The 22,881-nt window shown below is 42.4% G+C and overlaps 2 protein-coding genes across 2 annotated transcripts in view; both read left to right on the top strand.

Moving 5' to 3' along the window:
* LOC5574124 (alpha-catulin) overlaps positions 1–22,881 on the top strand; it is a 598,722-nt gene that overhangs the window by 95,421 nt on the left and 480,420 nt on the right. The gene's annotated exons all lie outside the window — the stretch shown is intronic.
* Positions 1,812–12,148, top strand: LOC5572722. The gene has a single exon (XM_001660488.2). The coding sequence runs from the start codon at positions 1,842–1,844 to the stop codon at positions 11,934–11,936; it is 10,095 nt and encodes a 3,364-aa protein (XP_001660538.2). The 5' UTR covers positions 1,812–1,841; the 3' UTR covers positions 11,937–12,148.

Here is a 22,881-nt window from a genome sequence, read left to right as displayed (position 1 = left end):
TGTTTCCCAAATATCTCAGGAGCCTGATCACTTAGAAAAATGGCGTCTTCGGCAGAGTTGTTCAGTAGTTCAAATTATTTCTTTGCTTAGTCCTTAAGCGCGATAGCCCGAAGGTTAATACTTTGTATGAAACGCTCTCAGAATATAAAATTTTGCACATTTTTGCTGAAGGCACCAAAAAGCTATCTCGATTATTTTTCATGTTATGGACAATTTTCGTTTAAAAACATATTATTTTCAAAATGTTGTCAATCTTTTCAAACAGAACACGTCCTCACATTTTTTCACCATAAACAGAGAAAGAGATAATCTTTCTAATAACGATAAAATATTGAAAATCCGTTTGCGCCTTTCGGAGATATTGGCATTTGAAAACATCTGTTTTTTTCGAAGAAAATTTCCGATAACTCTGTAACCATAAGAGATAGAACAATAGTTTCTTCGGTAAAAAGTTGCGCAATCAAAAGTTCTAAAAGTGCTCGACACAAAGTTTTAACGAGAAATTATCGTATAAATAGTTATCAAGAAAAAACTGATTTTTCAGTACCACCCTAACTTTTTTGTTAAAAAAATCATAAGTCGCGAACCATAAGAGATAGAAATTTAGGTTCTTCGGCAAAGTTGCTTCAAATCGGTTGTTCTAAAACATTGTAGAACATTGTGTAGGCCTAAATGCGTCAGCAAAAAAGTTTATGTGCTGATCTCTTAAACCATGTGGGCCACCCTAATTTCGCATCACTGAAAATAATGTCTGAAAAATATGGAGAAACTTTGTCGAAGACACTATAAATCTATAATTGATGGTTTAGGCGCTATCATTTTTGTCTTCATAGATAGGGCTTTGGGACCAATGTGCACTGATAAGTTTAGTACCGATAAAGTTGGATCAGTGAAAATGAACAGATCGATCCTGGCTTATCACCAATTATAGCGGTTCACGAAATCTGTTCCACGCAGATAAATACTGTATCGAACTGTCAAGTTGCTTGAAAAACGCTTATTTTCCTCTTATTTCCGTGATGATTTCATTCACTGCAGACCAGTGAAGTATCGCAATCGGTCCAGCAATTCCGGTTCACTAGCGCCATTAAGACTACCATACACGCTACGCACTACTAAGAATAGTCCACGGCGGTTGAAGATCTGCCAAACTGATGCTTTACGGGCAGATGCCGAAGTTGGATCTGCGATTTAGGTGACGAAAAACTTCCTGTTCTCAAGTATCCGACGAACATTTACCATGCCGGTGCTATTTCGTGATCTACTCAACTTGTTCCTGGTAGTTGATCTAGCCTATTTCGAAGGAAACATCTTCTCAACTTTCTCCAGAGATTTTTACGAGAATTTCTCCAGAGATTTTATTAACAATTCTTGCAGCTACTCTTCCAAGTGTTTCTCTGTGGTTTTTCACAGTGGTGACCCAGGATATTACATTATAACATATTTAAAATATCTTCAAGTATTTCTGTTAGGAACTCCTCTAGAGAATCCACTTTGGGGATTCTTCTTCAAGAATTGCTTTTGGGAATTGCTGAATGTGAGTTAAGGATTATGTTCGAAATCAGATCATCAAAACCTATTGTAATTGAGTTGAATAAAAGAGCGAGCAATTAAATTGAAATGCAATGATTGAAAATTATCTACAACACTTTCCATCAGTGCATAGATCCCGAGCTTTTGTTTGCGATTAAACAATCTCGCTCTGCTGCACGCTTACTAAACAAGAATCCCAGCCCGTATTGATACAGCTGGTTGCGCACCTTCAGCAGCTCGCTTCCAACCCGATATATATACCACCGGTCAGCCATCGAGCCCATCATGAAGTCTTTATTCTTGCAACGATGCTGCGAATCAAAGAAGTCAAAAAGTACAACAACCGTCTGGGCTTTCCCGCCGGGAAGGAGGTCCGCATCCGCCCGCTTCTGGAAGCCGGAGGTTTTGCGCGTGGTCCCATCTACGTCAAGTACGGCCGAGAGCTGTCCAAGCACGATCCTTCGTCGAGGAGCATGGCGTGGAACGCGACGGTGTTCGATACGGCGTTGAATCATCCGACGCGACCGTGGACTGTGACCGTGGTTGGCGGGAAGAAGATGGTGTTGGGAGTTAGGAAGGAGGGACTCGGGTTTTCGGAGGATGATCCTCCGAGGAGCTTGAACGTGAAAGGTGGAGACGATATGGCGGATGAGAACTACGGTGGAGGAAATTCAACGATTGTGTTGGTGAAGAGTGGTGGAAAGGACTTTGCGATAGGGTTGGATGACCTGAAGGAGTTGAATTCGTTTGGGATTGGTGCTGGGAATGGGAAGCTGTCGTTGGCATTGGGAAATCCTGTGAATGTTCTGACAGGAGTAGTACTTCCGGTGGAACAGCGGGACGGATCGGTGGCGTACGTGGCGGTGAATAGTGATACGAAGTCGGTGATCTATAAGGTAGACGCGAAAGGATTGCAAAAGAATCAGAAAATTGATGTGAATGTACGGGCAAGTGCGGAGAAGATCTTGTTAACTAAGAACAATGAGTTGCTGCATATCTCACCGCAAGGATTGAATGTATATTCCGTGCAAGGGTCAGCATCTACCTTCAAGTACTTTTGCCCTTACTTTTCGTCGTTTGGTGGATGGAGTCGGCGATTTGTGGACACTGTAACTTTGATGGACGAAGGAGGGAATCAGGAAGCTCTGATTGGAACCGGTCCGAAGGGAATTGAGTATATGCCGGTTGATGAAAAGTGTAAGAACTATGTCGTAGAAGGGGTGCAAGATGCGAAACATGCAGTAGTGGCTCCCGGTGCGACGAAAGAAGGAAACGACATCAAGGTTTTGGGTGTTTACAATGGGGAGCTGTGTTTGCTGACCCTGGAAGTTGTAGATGCGGTTGAACCGAAGTTGGATCAAGGATCACCTGCTAAGCCATCCGCGGAACGAGTCAAGGCTACGAAGAGCTCGAAGGTCACCGTTCGCAGTGGTGCTCTTAGTAAACCTGTTTCTTGGCTACGCGACAGCCTTGATGAGGCCAGTTTCAAGAACATCGTGGACAAGCTGAGCGGAAAGATCAGGTTTTCGTTTCCACTGGTGGATCTCCAGGGACGAATGGGACTACCGATCAAGCTCGTGGTGTATTACGATGAATCGGACGGAGAGGATATGAGTGTTCTGGGTCGACACTGGACGCTGGGACGGGATTGTATTGTGCTTGATCATGGAAATACAGTGTTTGAGGATAAGCAGGACTATTACTTGGTGAAGGATCAGATGAAGATCAGGCTGGAGAGAGATTGGACAAAGCCTTCGGCCAATGGAAAAGTTCTGTTCAACATGGTCGGTAACAAAGACGCTACGTTTGAATACACGGCTCGAGAAGAAAAGTGGGAAGTAAGTGATGGTAAGATCCGGTACGTATATGGAATGAATAATCAGGGAGTTGTGAGTGTTCCAGGTTGGGCTGATTGGTACGGTCCTTCGGCGAATTATGATAGCAAGAAGATTCATAGCGTTCAGTGGAATTTGGTAGAGATAAGCAGTGTAGCACACAGAGACGTTAAACTTAAGTACACATACACTCCACTTGATCCTAGCACACATACAATGCATCTACTTAGCATCACTGATGATAGCAATAAGACAACTATCAAGTTTAGCTACAAAACTATTGAAGGTTTGGGGAAACAAGTATCGTCGGGATTGGTGAAGGAACATAAGTTTATTAACAATAAATTACTGGAAAAGGTAGAAATCGATAGCCCAAGTACCGCACAAGTATTGAAACTAACCAGCACGAAGATTGATAGTCTATATTATTTGGAAAGTATAAAACAGGATGATGATCCAGACCCAGTCTTAGGTTTTGAGTATAATAAGGATGATAAGTTAAAACCAAGGGTTCAACAAATTCGGTTACCTTCGAAATCTGTGGTAGACTTTAAGTATACGAAACAAGCAATTGCTACCCAACAATTTGAGCAGGAAATCGCAAAAATGGCAGATTTGTACACAGGCAATGAGTATTCGCTTGAAATCGAAAAAACCGTCGGCGAAACGGATCTTTACGTGCGATTGAAAGACTCCGCTGGGAAAAACGATTTCATCAAAAATCAAAGCATTCGAATCGAAAGCTACCGAGGTTTCAAGATCAAATCCTACAGTCCATTCATGATGCATAGCTATATCGCGATCTTAGTCAGGTATGCTGAAGAGAAAGAAAAACTTCACAATAAGATCTACATTTTGAACAAGGGTGAGGATGACTCATGGAAGCTAGATACTACGAATAATAATTCAAGGGTTTCGGAAGATAAAAAGTTCAAGTATGACTTCCAAGAGGATTCATTCGTGTACTATCATTCGAAGAAGGTGCACTTTGAGTACAAGAAATCTGGTACAAAAGTGTGGAGCTACACTTCGAAGGATATTGGCGATGTAGACGCATTTACTCTGATGAACAGAGGTGCTGTCTACTGCAAAAATGACTTGGTTTTGATACGATGGGATGCCTTAGGGAAACTGCAGCAAGAAACTTTGAGTGATGCTAAAAGTAAACCTAGTATTTCTGACGTTGACACATTTTTTGAATACATCGATGTACAAGGTACGTTTCCTGAAGACGAAGCAGAAGCTAAGAAAGAGGTTGATGACTACAAACGTGACCTCAAGGAGTCGTTGTCTGACTACGGTTTGATACTGTATAACAATGTAGTGGCCCTTAGAACAATCAAGCTTAGTTTCACTGGAAGAATCACCGTCAAGGTGCTGCTATACCTTCTGAAACATGACTATACCGTTTCCAGTAGATCATCAATCGAACTTCAAGGAGGGGACCTCGCAAAGTTTAACCTCACACTGGACGTATTTGATGAGCATAAAACAAAGAACACAAACGACTTGGACAAGTATCGATTTGAGTTTAAAAAGCAGGGAAGTAAATTCAAGTTGACGTATATTGAAGCTACTGATAAAGACAACAAACCTACAAAACCATCATCCCAAAATGAGAAACTTATTGGACAATACGAACGTCGTATGAAGATTCCTTTGGATTTCGAGAAGTACATGATGCAAGTCAACCAGGAAGGTATCATTGTCAACGATCACCAGATCATCCACGATAATGGGAATTTCATCGCGAAGCAATTGGATCGTGATACCTTGAAGCTCACAAAGTTCAAGATTCCACTGGGAGCGTTTTCCAACTTCAAGAAAGACTCCGATGGAGACGAGATCAAGCTTTGCACTAAGACTGAGCAAGAACGAACGGAAAGTTGTGTCAGCTTGCAAACCAACTCTGCCCGAAACGTGTCCATCAAGTATCCGTACTATCTGGTAACACAGAAGAAAAACGATATCAAAGTTCTTCCGTTGAAGATCAACAGCCGTGGTTGGGAAGATTCAGTAGACTACCGAGGTGAAATCCTCCATGGCTCTTCCAGTCATGCAGCAATGGTCACGACCCGAATGTCAGATCAGAAAACCATCGTAAGACCTTTGAAAGCTTTGAACAAGATCAACAAGATCTACGCGCAAGTCATCTCGGAGGAGAAGCTGACAACACCCTACGACAGCTATGTGATCAAATACGAGTATGAAGACCCGGTTGTATCCATGAATCAAGTGGCGTTCAAAACCACAATTGTAGTCCCCGGAGGAGGCAAGTCAGCCACAGGATACTATAGGGAGACAAACGATCTCCAAGATAATCAACAAATTGTCCAGGTGATGACTGCGGATAATCAAGTGTTCGACCCTGAGTATGTTAAACGAATGAACGAAATGCAACAAGAGGAAGACAAACAACGGGATGGAGCACAGCTGGACGCAGAACAAACCATCACCGACAAGAGTGGATATCACCCCATCCTGAAGACCACTCCCTACAGTGCCAACCAGGAATTGGTTCAATTTCTAGGATTTGAAGACTACGAAGATATGACGGGTTGGACAGTTAATCGAAGACCTATTCAAGAGTCTAACATTCGCCGGAATGAGTTTTCTGCAACTGGAAGAAATTTCCTTTTGCTGAGAAAAGGCGAAGAGTTAATTGCGGAGTTTCCCAATACGGCGTATTACGACACCTTCATCGCCAGTACCTGGATAAGGACGACACAGGAAACGGCTGTCGGTAGTACAACGGATATGCTTTCGCTCTACGTAGACAACAAACCGATGAAGGGCACAATCAAGCAAACCATTGACGAGTGGATTTACGTCGAAGCAGATAGCAGAGAAATCGCTGTTCCCGAATCAACCGCAGTAAAACGAGTCCATTTCAAGATCATCGTCAAGCCAACGGGAGCGGACGACGTTCACGTAGATCACGTTCGACTATCGCCAGTGAACTTCAACTTTGAAGGAAGCGTATACGACGCTCGCATCGGACAGCGCACAGCCACGATCCAGACGAATGGCTTCGTTTCCAGGCGTTTGTACGATGCGTACAATCGACGAATCGCCGAAGTTGACGAAACCGGAAACATCAAATATCTAGCGAGCTATTCCAAACGCGTTGGGAACAAGAAGGACGAGAAGAAACGGGAGGGAGGCATTAGCTCAAGACTTCAGATGCGTGCTAAGCACAGTTGGGTGGAGTCATTCTCTCCATACACGATGGAGAAACGGTGGCAGATTGGAGGCGCCGCAACCGTTGAACCGAACCAAGCTATTCTGCAAGGTCAAATCATCTCCAAGGAAAAGTTTTCTTCTGAATCGATTTGCATCCGGTTGGTGTACAGCATGAGCGGAAGTTCGCAGCTTTCGTTGACCATCGGTAAGACTACAGTGGTGGTGAAACCGAATGCTGTTCAATACAAAGGACATACTGCGACTACTCCAAGCAATGCTGAACTGGTCATCTTCGCAACACCTAAGCTAACCAGCATTTGGGTCGATGGCCATCTCAGAATTGAAGCACCGGAAACCCATGCCAAGTTTAACAACGAAGCCGTCTCTCTGCAGACCAGTGGACCTGTAGGAATCAAAGATGTAATAGTGATGGAAGATGCGGAGATTCAAGTGTCCTACTTGAATCGAGATTCCAAACCGTTGCAGGAAATTCTGCTGCTAGATTCTAGCAACGTTTTGATCCGCCAAATGATGTACGATGTTATTGGACGTAGGGTTGCCGAAACGGTTTGGGTGCAGAAATCTCTGATAGATGGACGCTCAACCGCATTCAAAGCGTTCCAATACCATGACGATTTCGTTTCGAACGACAATCCTACAGACCGCAATTACTTCCTTAATACTGGTCCAATGCAAGGATACGTCGCCACGGCAACCAATACCATATACGAAGGTTATCCGTACTCGCAAACAGTATATTACAACAATCCCTTGGAGATTCGCCACAAAGTCGGACATCCAGGTGTCAAAAACTCCATTAAAGGGGCTTTCGTTCACCAGTACGCTATTGCTTCCGACCTCGCGTTCATACAAAGAAACTACCCGAAGAACGAAGGCTACCGCCAAGAGGAAGAGAAATCTCCCAATGGAAAGAAGCACGTGGTGGTCTACAATCGTAGGAACAAAAAAGTTGCAGAATACACCCAGGTCAAGGACTACAACAACATTCTGACCACATACATCTATGACCAGCATGGAAATCAGATCCAAATGCTGCCACCTAGTTACTACCATGAGAAATCCAGATCTGGAGACTATCAACCCGAGAAGCAGGTAGTTGCTTCACCTTGGGCGGTGACATCCAAGTACGACTCCACTGGAGAGTTCATCACCTCCAAGGAAACTCCCGATGGTGGTCGGGTAGAGTTCATCTACAATGAGTACAATCAGTTGCGCTATCAGATCCACTACAAGGAAGATAAACAAGCGGACAAGATTGTGTATTTCTTGTACAACATTTTCGGACGGATGTGTGAAGCGGGGCAAGTCCCGGCCAACCCTACCACTCTGCAGCAGGTGCGGGAAACCACAAAATCCCATCAGGCAATTCCAAATCGGGACCAAGCCGTGTACTTCGATTACGGAGAAACTGAATCCGAACCTTCGCTCAGAGGACGAATCCAACGTACGGTGAAGAAGAACAAGGAAGTTTTGTTCAGCGAGGTGATGTTCTTCGATGAAGAGAGCAATATCATTCGTAAGAGCTACATCAGCCCAACGACCAACGAGACCTTGTCACTGGTGTACTTGCAGGAGAATGATAAGGTTAGCGGAATACAGTATCCGTTCGGCGTGGATGGCAAGCAGCTGATTCTGAAGTACAAGCACAACTTGAGAGGTGAAATAGTAGAAGTTGCGAGAGTCGAACAAAAGACCAGCGGACAGACTGAGTTTATCCCGATTGCTGGTATTGATCACGATGCAGAGGGAAAGGTAACGAAGATATCCCACAATTACGGGGACAGTAAGTTTGATCAAACTTACAAGTACGTAGCTCCTGGATACTTGGTGGAGATTGCTAATAATTTCCTCACCGAAAAATTATACTACACGGAAAAAGGTTATGGATGTGAGCCTACCGGTGACGGCAGCATTCTTAGAACTGAGTTCAAGGCCAGTTGGCATGACAAGTGCGATCAGAATTTGATTCCGTTGACTGCAAGAGCATTCGTGTCTGGTGGCATTGATTTCACGACAGCAGAAACCTGTTTCGACGCACTGTTAAATCTTGGCTATATCGACACCACTGGACGTCCCGTTAAGACATTCTACCCCGATTTGGAAACAGGATTACCGATGAAATGCGCAACTCCTTCGAACTGGCGGTATATTTCGGAAAAAATGCTGGAGCAGGGCTATCCTGAGCATTACGGACATGCATACGACTACGGTAGTCATGGAGAGTTGATCGCCGCCAAAAGCTTTGTCGGTAAGGAGAAAGACAGCTTGACGGCTCCACTCTCCAAAGCGTCTTTTGCGAATGCTGGTATGAAGTCACATGAATTGGATAGATTTTGGGATAGCTTGAGTAGAAGCATTAACAAGGTTGAAGGAACAAAAGCGATTTTTGAAGGAACTCAACAGTTGACAACAGGTTTGGTGGGATCAGTTATACACAAACCGAAACTGGAATCCTTGTTGGAAGGAAAGGGTGGAGACTCTTCTATTTGTACGCCTTGGTCAAGTGGAGACAGAACAGAGGAAGCCAAGTGTAAGCGAGAATACCAACAAGCTTTCGATAAGCTCAAATTAAAGCAGGTGATACAATCTCTTCAAGAACCCGTGAGGAAGAACGTATTGCGCATTCTGAAGAACACCCTTGCTTCAATGTTGGGAAACTCACCGGGAGATGTGGAATCGTTTTCAATTGATCCTAATGGAAATCACGGGGTATTCTACACGGGTTTCAAACGTTTCGAGCTGAAATACAAACACCAAAAGAATCAGATAGCCACTATCAAGGAGGGCACCAAACAGCAAGAAAAGATGATCGTGCATGACGACGAAGGTAACGTGATTAAGGCACTTCACAAGAAAATCGACAAGATCGAGTACGATCCGTTGACTCAGCGTGTTTCCCGTATCGAAATGTCGGACAGGTCTCGAACTTTGGAGTTTGGCTACGATTTCCGAGGTGAGCGAACATTTAAGCGCGTGCGAAACAAGGATAACGACATCATTTCTGTAAACTACTACGTTCGAGACAACAAGGGTAACGTTCTGGTAGAGTACAAGCAAGAATATCCCAACCCAAAGGATACCAACAAGCCCATCAATACGGTCACGGCTTATATCCACGGGCCTCTAGGTCTCCTGGGCTTCTTCCGTAACAACAAGTACTACAACGTTCTCCTGGATCACGAAGGATCAACGCGATTGGTAATCCACCAGGGTAAAGTTGTTGCTGCCTACGACTATCTCCCGTACGGGCAGATGATCCGTAAATACGGATCAAACCCAGAAGCCCACATTGCCTTCCGCTACACAGGTCAGGAATTCGACGAAGAAACAGGCCTGTACAATTACCACGCTCGACTGTACGATCCGGATATTGGACGCTTCTTCCAAATGGATCCCATGGAACAGTACGCCAGTCCGTACAAGTACGCAGGGAACTCCCCCGTGTCGCAAATCGATCCGGATGGTCAGATTGCGGTTACTCTGGTTCTGATGATCATCGGAGCTATCGTTGGTGCTTACCTCGGAGCTGCCTCCGCGAATAACAGCTGGAATCCCGCCAAATGGGCTTGGGGTGATAAGAAGACGTGGATCGGGTTGTTTGCCGGCGCCATCATGGGAGCATTTGCCGTTTATGGTGGAGCAGCTACGTTCAGTTACTTCACGGCCATGTTCGGAGGATCCATGATCGCTGGAGCTTTAGCAACGGGTGTTATCTCCGTGGCAGGAGCTTTCCTTGGCGCAGCCGCCGCTTCAAATCAGTGGAACCCTGCCAAATGGGACTGGACATCGCCCGCTGTATGGAATGGTCTTCTCTCTGGAGCATCTATTGCGGTTAGCTTCCCATCAGGTTTCGTTGGAATCACTCGAAGTTTCATGTCGATATCATCCAATTTGGTGAAGATGATCTACGCTTCGCTCATGGTAGGAGGCTTTCTGCTATTTGTGTACCTTGGTGGCGGTATGGCAAACAACTTTAACTTTCAAATTTCTCAGTGGGACTGGAAGAGTCCTCGAACATGGTTCGGCATGATTGAAGGAGCCTCTACCATCTTTATGGGTACAGCCGGCACTGCCAAACATGGCGCCGCAAAGGTTTATAACGTTGTAAAGCCTAACGGATTGAAGATGATTTGGCATAAAGTCAACATTCCTTCAAAGGCTTTCACAATGCGTCGTGTGAAAGATACCATTATTCTAACCTGGTACAAAAATGGTCAGTCCATTAGTAAGCAAATTCTGAAGACAACAGTCAAAGCAGATTTGGCAAAGATTCCTAAAGATTTTATTATGATTCACCGTGGGTTTTTCATGCCATATCAGCGCATCGGTTACGCAGCCATTGCAATGCCATCGATGGCAGGTTTGATGTTCAAGAAAAATCAATACTTCTTCACCAATCACCCTAACGGAACATTAACGAAACATGTGAGAAAGAAGCGTTCCGCCCCAATGAGCAGCTCTGCAGCATCTCCCAGCGTTTCAAACTTTTTGAACGATTTCTTTGAAAATATGTCGGAGCTATTCGATTCATTTTTCTCTCAAACTGAACACTCTCACCAAGATTCACAAAGCTCTCTATCGATTGGTGCTTCGTACGGTCGCCCTTCAAACGAATCATACCACAAATCCTTCCAGAAGCTGTGCTACTCACCCGATAGTGACGGCAATCAGATCATCTGCCCGCAACGTGAATCCACCGTGAACATCTTCTCGAAAGGGGAGACATTCGCTCCGGAAGCGTTCGGACAAGACTTGTTCAGCCGATGTTTGCCTCTGACATGGCACGATCGGCCTTCGATTGCTTGCGACGGAGAGCAAACCACCTTCATCTACACTCCCAATCAAAACATCAGGGTGTTCGACATGGTGGATGGTTGGCTGATGCTGGCAAGAATCGCTCCCGCTGCTTTGCGGAATTTGAAAGCTGGATTCAGTTTCTTGAGGGATGTAGTCTTCAGTGATGAACGAGAACAAACTGTACAAGTGAACGATTTGTCTCGTTGCAAACAAGATCTGGAGGTTGAATTACTTGATTTGAAACGGGTGATGTTGAAGAAACAACCGAATGAAGTGAAATGGGCACAGCCAATTTTGAATGACTTGGAAGACGACATCGGTGAATTTTTGAGTGAGCGAAAACCTTCGGAGAAGGAGTTTGAGTTACTTCAAGAAAGGTTGAGTGCTTTACGGGAAGAGATAATGGAAAATTCGTCTGTAGCAACCGAACTCAATCTGTCCACACTGATTGGTGATATGCTGAAAAAGATGGATGGTGTCAATGTAGGCTTGAATGGAGATGTCCGTGATATGATATCTACGCTTAGTGGTATGGTTCCATTCTCGAGTAGTAACTTATTAGCATGAGGAGATCGTCTAGTAATCAAGTAATGTACAAAAAAATCATTGATTATTTATTTATAGCAAAAGAGATAGGGGACTTAACTCTAAACTATTGTCACTTATAACGTATAACATAGGCCTAACTTCTACGCTAATTTTTAAGTGCTTTATTATAGTACGAGTAGTATAGAAACAAATAATAAAAGTGAAATAAATGAATGCAACAAACAAAACAAGTATGTTTTACCCATTTCACAACTGAACTCTCATTTCTGTAATAATTGGACCCCACTCGTTTGACTTCCATTCCAGGCTTTGTATATCGTGTTCACCAATTCTTGTTCTACATTCTGATGATGGAATTACTCACATCTTGTCTTCGTGCACTTCTCATTATATCAAAATTCGACTGTCTGATCGAGATACTCAATGGTGATTTTCTACTATGGGTAATTGGAGGATCGGTATTGAAACGAATCAGGCTCGATGGACGTGGCATAAAATCATTGTTTCTTAAGTTTCGATAGGCTTTTTAAGGCTTGGTTTAGACGTTGTTGATACCTCGAATCGGTATTGCCACTCCTTTACGATTCTCTAAATCGTTAAAGATTAGATTAAAGCACCGTCTTACAATACACGGCATGACAGTGGTTGACCATTCTGGCCTTGCGGGACACTAGCTCTTTCAGAAAGTCTGCCATACTAGAAGTTCTGATAATTAACCTGCAGTATACGATGTAACAGATAGCTTTGAATTCCAAAAAAATGTGTTGGAAACTACATTTTTTAAGGTCACGTTAAAAACTGCGTTTCGTTCAAGCATTTCAAGCGGTCAAGCAAGCGGTCAGCGTTTGTGCTCGACACTTATTGGGCAATCTTTTTTTTTCAGATTCTTTATTGTGCTTTTGGAGAAGAGCTCGTGCTAGAAGTGTGTCCTTTCCGAGACAGTCGAAAGATGCACCAACTTCACTGCGGAACTTTTTTTTATATCAAGTGCCAAAATACAACTTTTAACTTTTTTTGGGTTGCTAAATTCATTGAAGTTTTCAAAAATATCATAATATGTATAGTTTTTAGTACATTGGCTGTAGAAAGTGCATTATATAACAATTTAAGTAAACTTGCATGCAAGTTTATCAACTTTTATGGCGATTACCTTGCTTAATTCACTGCAGAGTTTACTTTTTCTTGTTAAGAATTATCAAAAGAGTTCATAACACTTTCGATTATCAAAAGTTATTTTTTGATGCTTTTGAAAAGTATTGTATGTACAGGACTGAAACGGCTGTCATCCACGAACAACTGGAGTGCAGCCAAACAACTGGTGATGGAGAAGGTGCTGATTTGACAGCTCGCGCAAAATGTAAAATTAAGCACTAAACATACGCGTTTGACAGTAGATTTGTGCGCCGCCACCGACTCAATTTACGATTGAGGCATCGGTGGCGCGCCATACACCAATCAACATTACGTCGCTGATTTTGTACTTTCACGCCGATAAATATTCAAGCTTAAAAAACTCAAAATTATTTTAGAAATGCTCTAGGAAATAATTTTTACGGAAAATTATACATAAATGCGTCAAGGTATTCCGTTAGAAAATTATCAATTGAATCCTACAAGAATTCTTCAACGTATTCCACCGATAACACTACGGAACACGTTTTTGTCTCCAGCATCAAAATACCGCTATTCACTTAATTAAGGGTTGCTGAATCCATTGCCGTTTTCAGAAATATCATAGCACGTCTTGTTTTTGTGATATTGACTGTTGAAAATGCCAAAAATGACTATTTCAGCCAACTTGGATACAAGTTTTCCAGCTCGTAAGGTAATATATTGGCTTAATTTGCCACAGAATTCAAACTTTATGTGTATAACAATACTTATCATCAAAGTTTGTAGTACTTTCCATGCAGAAAAGTTATTTTTTTGATGGTTTAGAGAATTGTTGTCTTTTGCCATATAGAAGAAACGAAGAATTTTGTATGGAGACTGCAAGCATGTTGAAAAAATCGGTGGTAGGTCATTTGGCATAAAGTCGTTTGGCATAAAGCCGTTTGGCATGAAGTCGTTTGGCATAATGGTCATTTGGAATAAAGCCGTTTGGTTTGATGGTCGTTTGGCTTAATGGTCGTTTGGCATAATATTCGTTTGGCATAATGAGTCTGAGACTAAGAATTTCTCAATTTTCATTTATACGTTTCTATTGAATCTTTCTGTTGACACCAGTCTTTTTAACAATCATTCGCTCTTGAATAAATTTAAGCATATTAGGAAAGTTATTGCCAATAGTATTTTATTATTTATCCAGAAATTACCCTTCTTTCAAATATTAATTCTTCTTTTGAGTTACGCTATTGGAACAAATTTTTGCACTGAAGATTTTTATATATTTAGCACAAATTTACCCTTCTTTTAATTGGTCTATTTTTTTCCTAAATATGATGAAACCATAACTATGGATATGAAAACTGTTGATTTAAACTTTTGATAAATTTCGCCTTCTTTTATGCAAAAGCTGTTCTTTGGAGCTATATTTTTTTAAGTATTTTTGTTTCCAACTGACAAAAAGGCGGTAATCGATAACATTGATCTGCTCAAACTGTCAGCGATAAGAGAAATCGAATACTGCAGTTACTTTGATGAGTTGTGCTACTTTTCCCCGAATGTCGTTTCCCCGAATGCTAGTTAGTCGAATATCCCGTTTCCTCGACTAGCCCACATCCCCGATAAGTGTTTAGCACTCATAATTGTCGTAACTTTATACATTTCAGGGTGGTGAACGAACTGACCATCTAATATACACCCTTATTTATTTTTTTTTATCTTTATTAACGAGATTTTAGCCCTGGGCTAGTTCATCTCGGGACCAACGGCTTTACTTCCCTTCCGAAGGAAGTCGTCAGGTCCTCGGCGTGATAGGCGTGTGTTATAACCACTACACCAGGTCCGTCCCACTCCCTCCTTTATTTAATTGGCGGTTCTTTTGAGTTTTACCGTCCTCAGCATTTTTGCCAACATGTGTATAGCCGAGAATGACAGAATACTTCCTTCTTTTGATTGTTTATCGTTCTTTCTCATCACCACTTTTCGGAGGAACCAGTCATTGCCGCAATAATTTTTGGCGTCCATTCTTCTATTGGTTTGATTGTAAATTTTGCCTTCTTTTATAAATAGGCTGTTCTTTATATTCATACTGTTTTAAATTTTATCATTTAGTAAAGTTAATTGTTAACTATTTCTATATATTGCTATTTTATCAATTCTTGCCAGATGTGTTGTTAGGATTATAATTATTTTAGAACCTGCCAATATTCCACATATACTTTTTTGGGGCAAACACGTGATCTCCTTCTGGGATGTGCTGGAAAAAATATTATTTCAGTCACAAATTTCCCCTTCTCTCGAAAATAGACGGTGTTTTTGATGTACACTTCCAAAATTAGAATTTATATTAAACCGTTGAAAAGTTTTGCCACAAATATTTTATTTTAAGGATGTGTTGATCATTTGAGCTATGCTGTGAAACGATTTTTTTGCGTCTTAAACATTTTAAACGAAAAATAATCTGCTTTCGTATAAAGGCTATTTTTGCATTAAGTCGCATTGAAAGATCTTTGGATTAGAGCTTTTGAGATTTGGCGAAAAAAAAAATCATTCTTTTATCAAGTAATTTTCATCGAGTGTTACGTCCAAACTGGGACTGCAGCGGAATATTCTATGATCGTTCCCTTGATAAATAACTGCAAACTATCCTTGCTAATTTACTGTTTTCAAATATGTATATCGCAACAAGCTCAAGGATACTCTATGCTCTGAGATGTAGAGGCCCGTCACGAGTTTTTTTTTTAGTAATGCTCTATAATGTCACAACAATTTTTGAAATTCTTAGCTTGGATAATCTTTGAACGAACACCACCAATTTTTTTTGCTATGGCCTCGGTGGTGTTGATCTCGGTGAAAGCTTAAAAAATTCCAATTTTTATTTTAAGTCAATCATTATGCCAAACGGTCATTATGCCAAATGACCATTATGCCAAACAGCCATTATGCCAAACGACCATTATGTCAAACGACCTTATGCCAAACGCCTTTATGCCAAACGGGGTACAATAAAAAAAATCGGTTTAATGGAAATTTAATCGCGCAATTTCAATCAAATTATGTCTGAAATGAAAGTTCAAGTTCTATTTTGCATGTTTGGTGGATTAGATTACAAAAAAGTTTGATAAATTGTACTTTTAATTTCATGTAAACGTTAATAAAACCAGTGTTTTATACTACTTTGGCGACCTGTAGCTAAAAATTGTGACGTGCTGGAACATTTCCGAGAAGGGCTTAGATTCAGCAACCCCAAATCTACTAGAGACACATAATTTCATCCTTGAGACACGCAAAAATGTTATTTTTGTTACGCTGTGTAATAATTTTTGAGATTCTTTTAAGGATACCCGTCAGGAATGAATATTTTTTACACGTGGATTTATTTGGAAATGATTCCAGAAATTCCACAAAGACTTCTTGCCAAGGATTTAGTTCATCTAAGATTCCTCGGGAAATTTCTTAAGGTTCTTATTTTCGGCGGTTCTTCCATTTTTTTTTTTTTTGGATTTTCATTCACGGATTATCATTGATATTCTTTCGTGAATCCTTGCGCCGATTTCATACGAAACAGTTCAAAAATTATTCCTGGAATATACTAATGTCCCATAGTCCTAAAAAAGTAAAAAACATGGATAAGTTTTTCCACAAACTCTCCAGGGATTTCTTCATAAATATCTTTAGGATTTTCTGTATGCAATTTACCAAGAACCACTCCGAGGTATTATTCTATACATGCTTTTAGAGGTTCATCTAAAAATCATTCCAAGAGTTCATCTTGAGATTCCTTCAGAGATTTCATCAGTGATTATTTCCAAAAATTGCCCTTTTTCAAATTTCTCGAAATATTCATTGAACGTTTACTTTAATATTTAATAGATTATTTTTTTCAAAAAAAAAAAAAAAAAAAAAAAATATATATATATATATATATATATATATATATATATATATATATATATATATATATATATATATATATATATATATATATATGAAAGGAAATCCTCTTCTAGGAATCTAAAGAAATTTCGCAAAAGATTCTTCCAGAAGTTTCTTTACGGATTCTAACAAACATTTCTTCAAGGATTCTTCAAAAAAAAAAAATGCCTTCTCGATTCCTACCATATACATAGGATAGGTGTACTAATTATGGACATAATCATTCCCTATTTCGCCATACGCGATAATTTGATTATCTTCAAATTTTTAATCATTCTGTGTGTTTGAGTAGTTTAATATCAATTGTATATTGATGTTAACACATTCAAAAATATTGAAAATGTGAAAGTCTTCGAGAAAATACGTATAGGGAACCACTATAGCCATAACTGGTACACTTTCCCTATTTGTCCTTTTGTCCTATGTAAAATAGTGCTTATGAACGGATTTTTTTTATAACAGTAGAAAATTTCTGGAATATTTTGGACTTAACTGGAAAACTATGATCCATACTGTTATATCAGAATCCATATTGCACCCCAGAATCCACAATGACTTCCTAGAATTTATATTTTAATTCTAAAATCCATACTGAAATCCTAGGATCCACACTGAAATACATGAATCCACACGTGAACCCTACGTTCCGCACAGAATTCCCAGCATCTACGCTGGAATCCCAACATCAACACTGCTAGCTTAGGATCAATATTAAAATCCAAGGATCACATTAGAATACCAGGATTACCACTGGATCACGAGGATCTACACTAAAATTACACTGGAATACCGGAATCCACATAGTTATTCAAGGACTCACACCTAGGAAAACAGAATCTCTGCCGAAATCTACTCATATCCTATGATTCACATTACAATCCCAGAATCTACATTGAAATTCTACGATCCACGCTGCAATCCGTGGATCTTAACAGGAATCCTAAGATCCACACTGGGAATTCAGAATCCACACTATAATGCCAACATTTATACTGTTATCAAAGGATCATCACTGAAATACCAGAACCTAGGCTGGAATCTCAGGATCTAAACTGTAATCTCAAGATCCACACTGGAATTCTAGGATCTACACGGTGATCTTAAGATTCACACTGCAATCCTAAAATTCGTACTGAAATACCAAGATCCACACTGTCACCTTACGATCTACATCACAGTCCCAGATCCACTCTGGAATACTAAAATCTACACAACAATCTCTGGATTCTCACTGGAACAATGCTACAATCTACACTGAAATCCAAGGATCTACAGTGAAATCGAAGAATCACCACTGGATTGATTCTGGGATTCCATCTGAAATCTTAGAATCCCACTAATTTCCAGGATCCATTCTAGAATCGTTCAGGATTCTATGATTTGGAAAGCACACTAATTGTAACATTATACGAGCGTGGTGAGTTCTTTCACAATTTTTCGGAAGATACCATCCTTTTGATTTCTCTAAAAAATAACTGTATTCATAAAAGTTACTGATCTTAAAATAGATTACTGGGCATCAATGGGTTAAGTAAATTCTAATGACCCCAAACATTTGCACGCTACACTATACTGAAGGGTGAATCCAAACTTTTGCACGATGACATGAATTTCAATGATTTTGAATAGTTTTCAGATTGTTCCTCAAAAATTTTCCTAGTGCTCTTGAAAGATTATGAGATTACGGTTCTAATATCGTGCCGGTTTAAAAGTTTGGTCGATCCAATGCTGAGAAAATTAGCCAAGGATTTAAGTATGTTTATTGGAAAATGTCACAACTTCAAGTAAAAATTGTGGGTACTCAATAAAAAAGTGTGGTCATATCAGCTTTATTTGATTTGAAAGTCTTCGGTCCTAGTTTCTTGAGTGAGAGCTCTTTACTTGTGACGATGCCTCAGTTTCCCAAAATTTCCAACTTTGAAATATATTAGGAACACGATCAGAGTCAAAGTCATGTTCGAAGTTCGTTGTGTACTTCAATATAATTGCAAACCTATAATCTCAAATTGAAAACTCATTCTTCAAAGGAGGTTGCTGAAAATTATATTTCAATCTTAAACAGATGTTCACCTTATTTTGCTATGTTTTAACTCCATGAGCAGGTTCATTCATTTATTTAGTTAACATCTACACAGATATCACTGAATCAACAATTTCACGCCACAATACTCGGTTCGTGGCCGCATCTCTCCTTCCTCGGTTCTGCCCCACGCTCGCCAAATCGATACGCACTTGATCCGCCCACCTAGCTCGCTGCGCTCCACGCCTTCTTGTACCAACCGGAACTGAAGCGAATACCATCTTTGCAGGGTTGCTGTCCGGCATTCTTGCAACATGCCCTGCCCATCGTATCCTTCCAGCTTTGTCCACCTTCTGGATACTGGGTTCGCCGTAGAGTTGGGCGAGCTCGTGGTTCATCCTTCGCCGCCACACACCGTTCTCCTGCACACCGCCGAAGATCGTCCTAAGTACCCGACGTTCGAAGACTCCAAGTGCTTGCAGGTCCTCCTCGAGCATCGTCCACGTTTCATGCCCGTAGAGGACTACTGGCCTTATGAGCGTTTTGTACATGGTACATTTGGTGTGGGCGTGAATCTTTTTTTACCGCAGTTTCTTCTGGAGGCCATAGTAGGCCCGACTTCCACTAATGATGCGCTTCCGTATTTTACGGCTAACGTTATTGTCAGCCGTCATCAAGGATCCAAGGTAGACGAACTCGTCGACCACCTCGAACGTATCCCCGTCTATCGTAACACTGCTACCTAGGCGAGCCCTGTCGCGCTCGGCCCCACCAGCTAGCATGTACTTTGTCTTGGCCGCATTCACCACCAGTCCAACTTTTGCTGCCTCGCGTTTCAGGCGGGTGTACAGGTCTGTCACCTTTTCAAATGTTCGGCCGACGATGTCCATATCATCCGCGAAGCAAACAAATTGACTGGATCTCGTAAAAATCGAACCCCGGCTGTTAAGCCCGGCTCTCCGCATAATACCTTCTAGCGCAATATTGAACAACAGGCACGAAAGTCCATCACCTTGTCGTAGTCCCCGGTGGGATCCAAACGAACTGGAGTGTTCGCCTGAAACCTTCACACAATTGCACAACTTCCATCGTCGCTCTTATCAGTCTCGTGAGCTTCCCGGGATAGCTGTTCTCGTCCATGATTTTCCATAGCTCTACGCGGTCGATACTGTCGTATGCCGCCTTGAAATCGATGAAAATGTGATGCGTTGGGACCTGGTATTCACGACATTTTTGGAGGATTTGCTGTACAGTAAAAATCTGGTCCGTTGTCGATCGGCCGTCAACGAAGCCGGCTTGATAACTTCCCACGAACTCGTTTAATACGGGTGACAGACGACGGAAGATGATCTGGGATTATACTTTGTAGGCCGCATTTAGAATGGTGATCGCTCGAAAGTTCTCACAATCTAACTTGTCGCCTTTCTTGTAGATGGGGCAGATTACCCCTTCCTTCCACTCCTCCGGTAGCTGTTCTGTTTTCCAGATTGTGCCTATCAGCCGGTGCAGACAAATGGCCAGCCTTTCCGGACCCATCTTTATGAGTTCAGCTCCGATACCATCCTTACCAGCAGCTTTATTGTTCTTGAGCTGGTGAATGGCATCCTTAACCTCCCTCAAAGTGGGGGCTGGTTGGTTTCCATCTTCCGCAGTACTGACGAAGGCATTTCCTCCGTTGTCCCGTCCTTCGTTGCCTGTGCTCTCAGCACCATTCAGGTGCTCGTCGAAGTGCTGCTTCCACCTTTCGATCACCTCACGCTCGTCCGTCAGAATGCTCCCATCCTTATCCCTGCACATCTCGGCTCGCGGCACGAAGCCGTTGCGGGATGCGTTGAGCTTCTGATAGAACCTACGCGTTTCCTGAGACCGGCACAGCTGTTCCATCTCCTCGCACTCCGTCTCCTCCAGGCGGCGTTTTTTTCTCCCGAAAGAGGCGGGTCTGCTGTAGCCGTTTCCGTCTATAGCGTTCCACGTTCTGCCGGGTCCCTTGCTGCAGCATGACCGCCCGCGCTGCATTCTTCTCCTTCAAAACCTCCTGGCACTCCTCGTCGAACCAATCGTTCCGTCGACTCCGTCCCACGTACCCGACGTTGCTCTCAGCTGCATCGTTGATGGCTGTTTTTACTGTTCTCCAGCAGTCCTCAAGAGGGGCATCATCCAGCTCATCCTCTTCCGGTAATGCAGCTTCGAGTTGCTGCGCGTATGCCGCTGCGACATCCGGTTGCTTGATAGTGGTCGGAGTCGATGTTAGCGCCACGATAGGTCCTGACGTCGATAATGTTGGAGAAGTGCCGACCATCAATCAGAACGTGGTCGATTTGAGATTCTGTCTGCTGTGGTGATCTCCAGGTGTATCGGTACGGAAGGCTGTGCTGGAAGTAGGTGCTACGAATGGCCATATTCTTGGAGGCGGCAAAATCAATTAGTCGCAGGCCGTTTTCGTTCGTCAGCCGGTGGGCGCTGAACTTTCCAATCATCGGTCTGAACTCCTCCTCCTGGCCAACCTAAGCGTTTAGATCTCCTATGATGATTTTGACGTCGTGGCTTGGGCAACTGTCGTACTCGCGTTCAAGCTGCGCGTAAAAAGCGTCTTTATCATCATCAGTTCTTCCGGAGTGAGGGCTGTGCACGTTTATTATGCTGAAGTTGAAGAACCGGCCTTTGATCCTCAACTTGCACATTCTCTCATTGATCGGCCACCACCCGATCACGCGCCTCTGCATATCACCCATCACTATAAAAGCTGTTCCCAGCTCATGTGTATTGCCGCAGCTCTGGTAGATGGTATGGTTACCTCTAAACGTTCGCACCATTGATCCCTTCCAACACACTTCCTGCAACGCTACGATGCCGAATCCACGGTCCTTCAGCACGTCGGCGAGTATGCGTGTGCTCCTGATGAAGTTGAGAGATTTACAGTTCCACGTACCGAGCTTCCAATTGCTAGTCCCCTTACGTCGCTGTGGTCTTCGCCGATTGTCCCGGTTCGTAATCTCTCGTTGATTATTCGTTGCTTGATTTTTTTACGGCTGGCTTACAGGGCCTGACACCAACCCCCTAGATTTCCGGAGGACCATTCCCCCTAAATGTTCGGAGGACCATAGTGCGCAGTTTAGCTTAGAGTCCTTCTCTGGCACTCGGACGATGATCAGCCGCCCTTGACATGGGGAACAGACGCTGTTGTGAGCCGCTCCTAACATGAAGTACAGACGCTCAAGGTTTGCAGAAGCAAAAGCAAAAGCAAACCCCCCCTTCCCTGTCAGCATACGACCAAAGTTCCCACCGGGGGTTGGTTACCCGATCTTCTCTAAGGTTACTCGTACCCCGGCCAGTACCGCGAGGAGGTAGGGATAGGAGTTGCTGGGCAAGAGGCTAAGGACCGCACAAAGGGGTCTATTTTATTCCTTCAGGTACGCGAGGTACCAATGGTACGCTATGCCCAGCCATTTACCAACCAGCCATGAGCCATGTCCATGAGCAGGTATTGCAGAATTAATTCTCAATTGGTTTTGGAGCACGATCAAAGCAAGTGAAGGAAAACATTTCATTTGTATCGATCCTTGATCGAAACTGTTTCGTAAGCTAGGTTTAACAAGTTTGATAAATAGTAGCCGCGAAGGAGAGCCCCAAAGAGAGAGAGAGAACGATAAAAAAGATTTTTCTCGCTTATTTACCATTGGGGGTATGTATTTTACTTTACTGGTTGATGAACAACCCCCCAAACATCTGATATAAATAGTGTCCCCAGGTTTTGATGCTATTCCCCCGATATAATCAGAGCTGTAGCAGTAGACGATAAACAGACTCTCATGATTGGTTGCGGATCATGACTGTTTTAGAGAGCGATATGTGTGATAATCTCAATTTTCTCAGAATTCCACCCCTTTCAATGTGGCATTAAAA

The sequence above is a fragment of the Aedes aegypti genome, chromosome 3 (genome assembly GCF_002204515.2).
Source record: "Aedes aegypti strain LVP_AGWG chromosome 3, AaegL5.0 Primary Assembly, whole genome shotgun sequence".
In the NCBI taxonomy this organism is placed as follows: Eukaryota; Metazoa; Arthropoda; class Insecta; order Diptera; family Culicidae; genus Aedes; species Aedes aegypti.
Note: the sequence above shows the minus strand (reverse complement) of the source record. Positions and strands in the feature narration are given on the sequence as shown.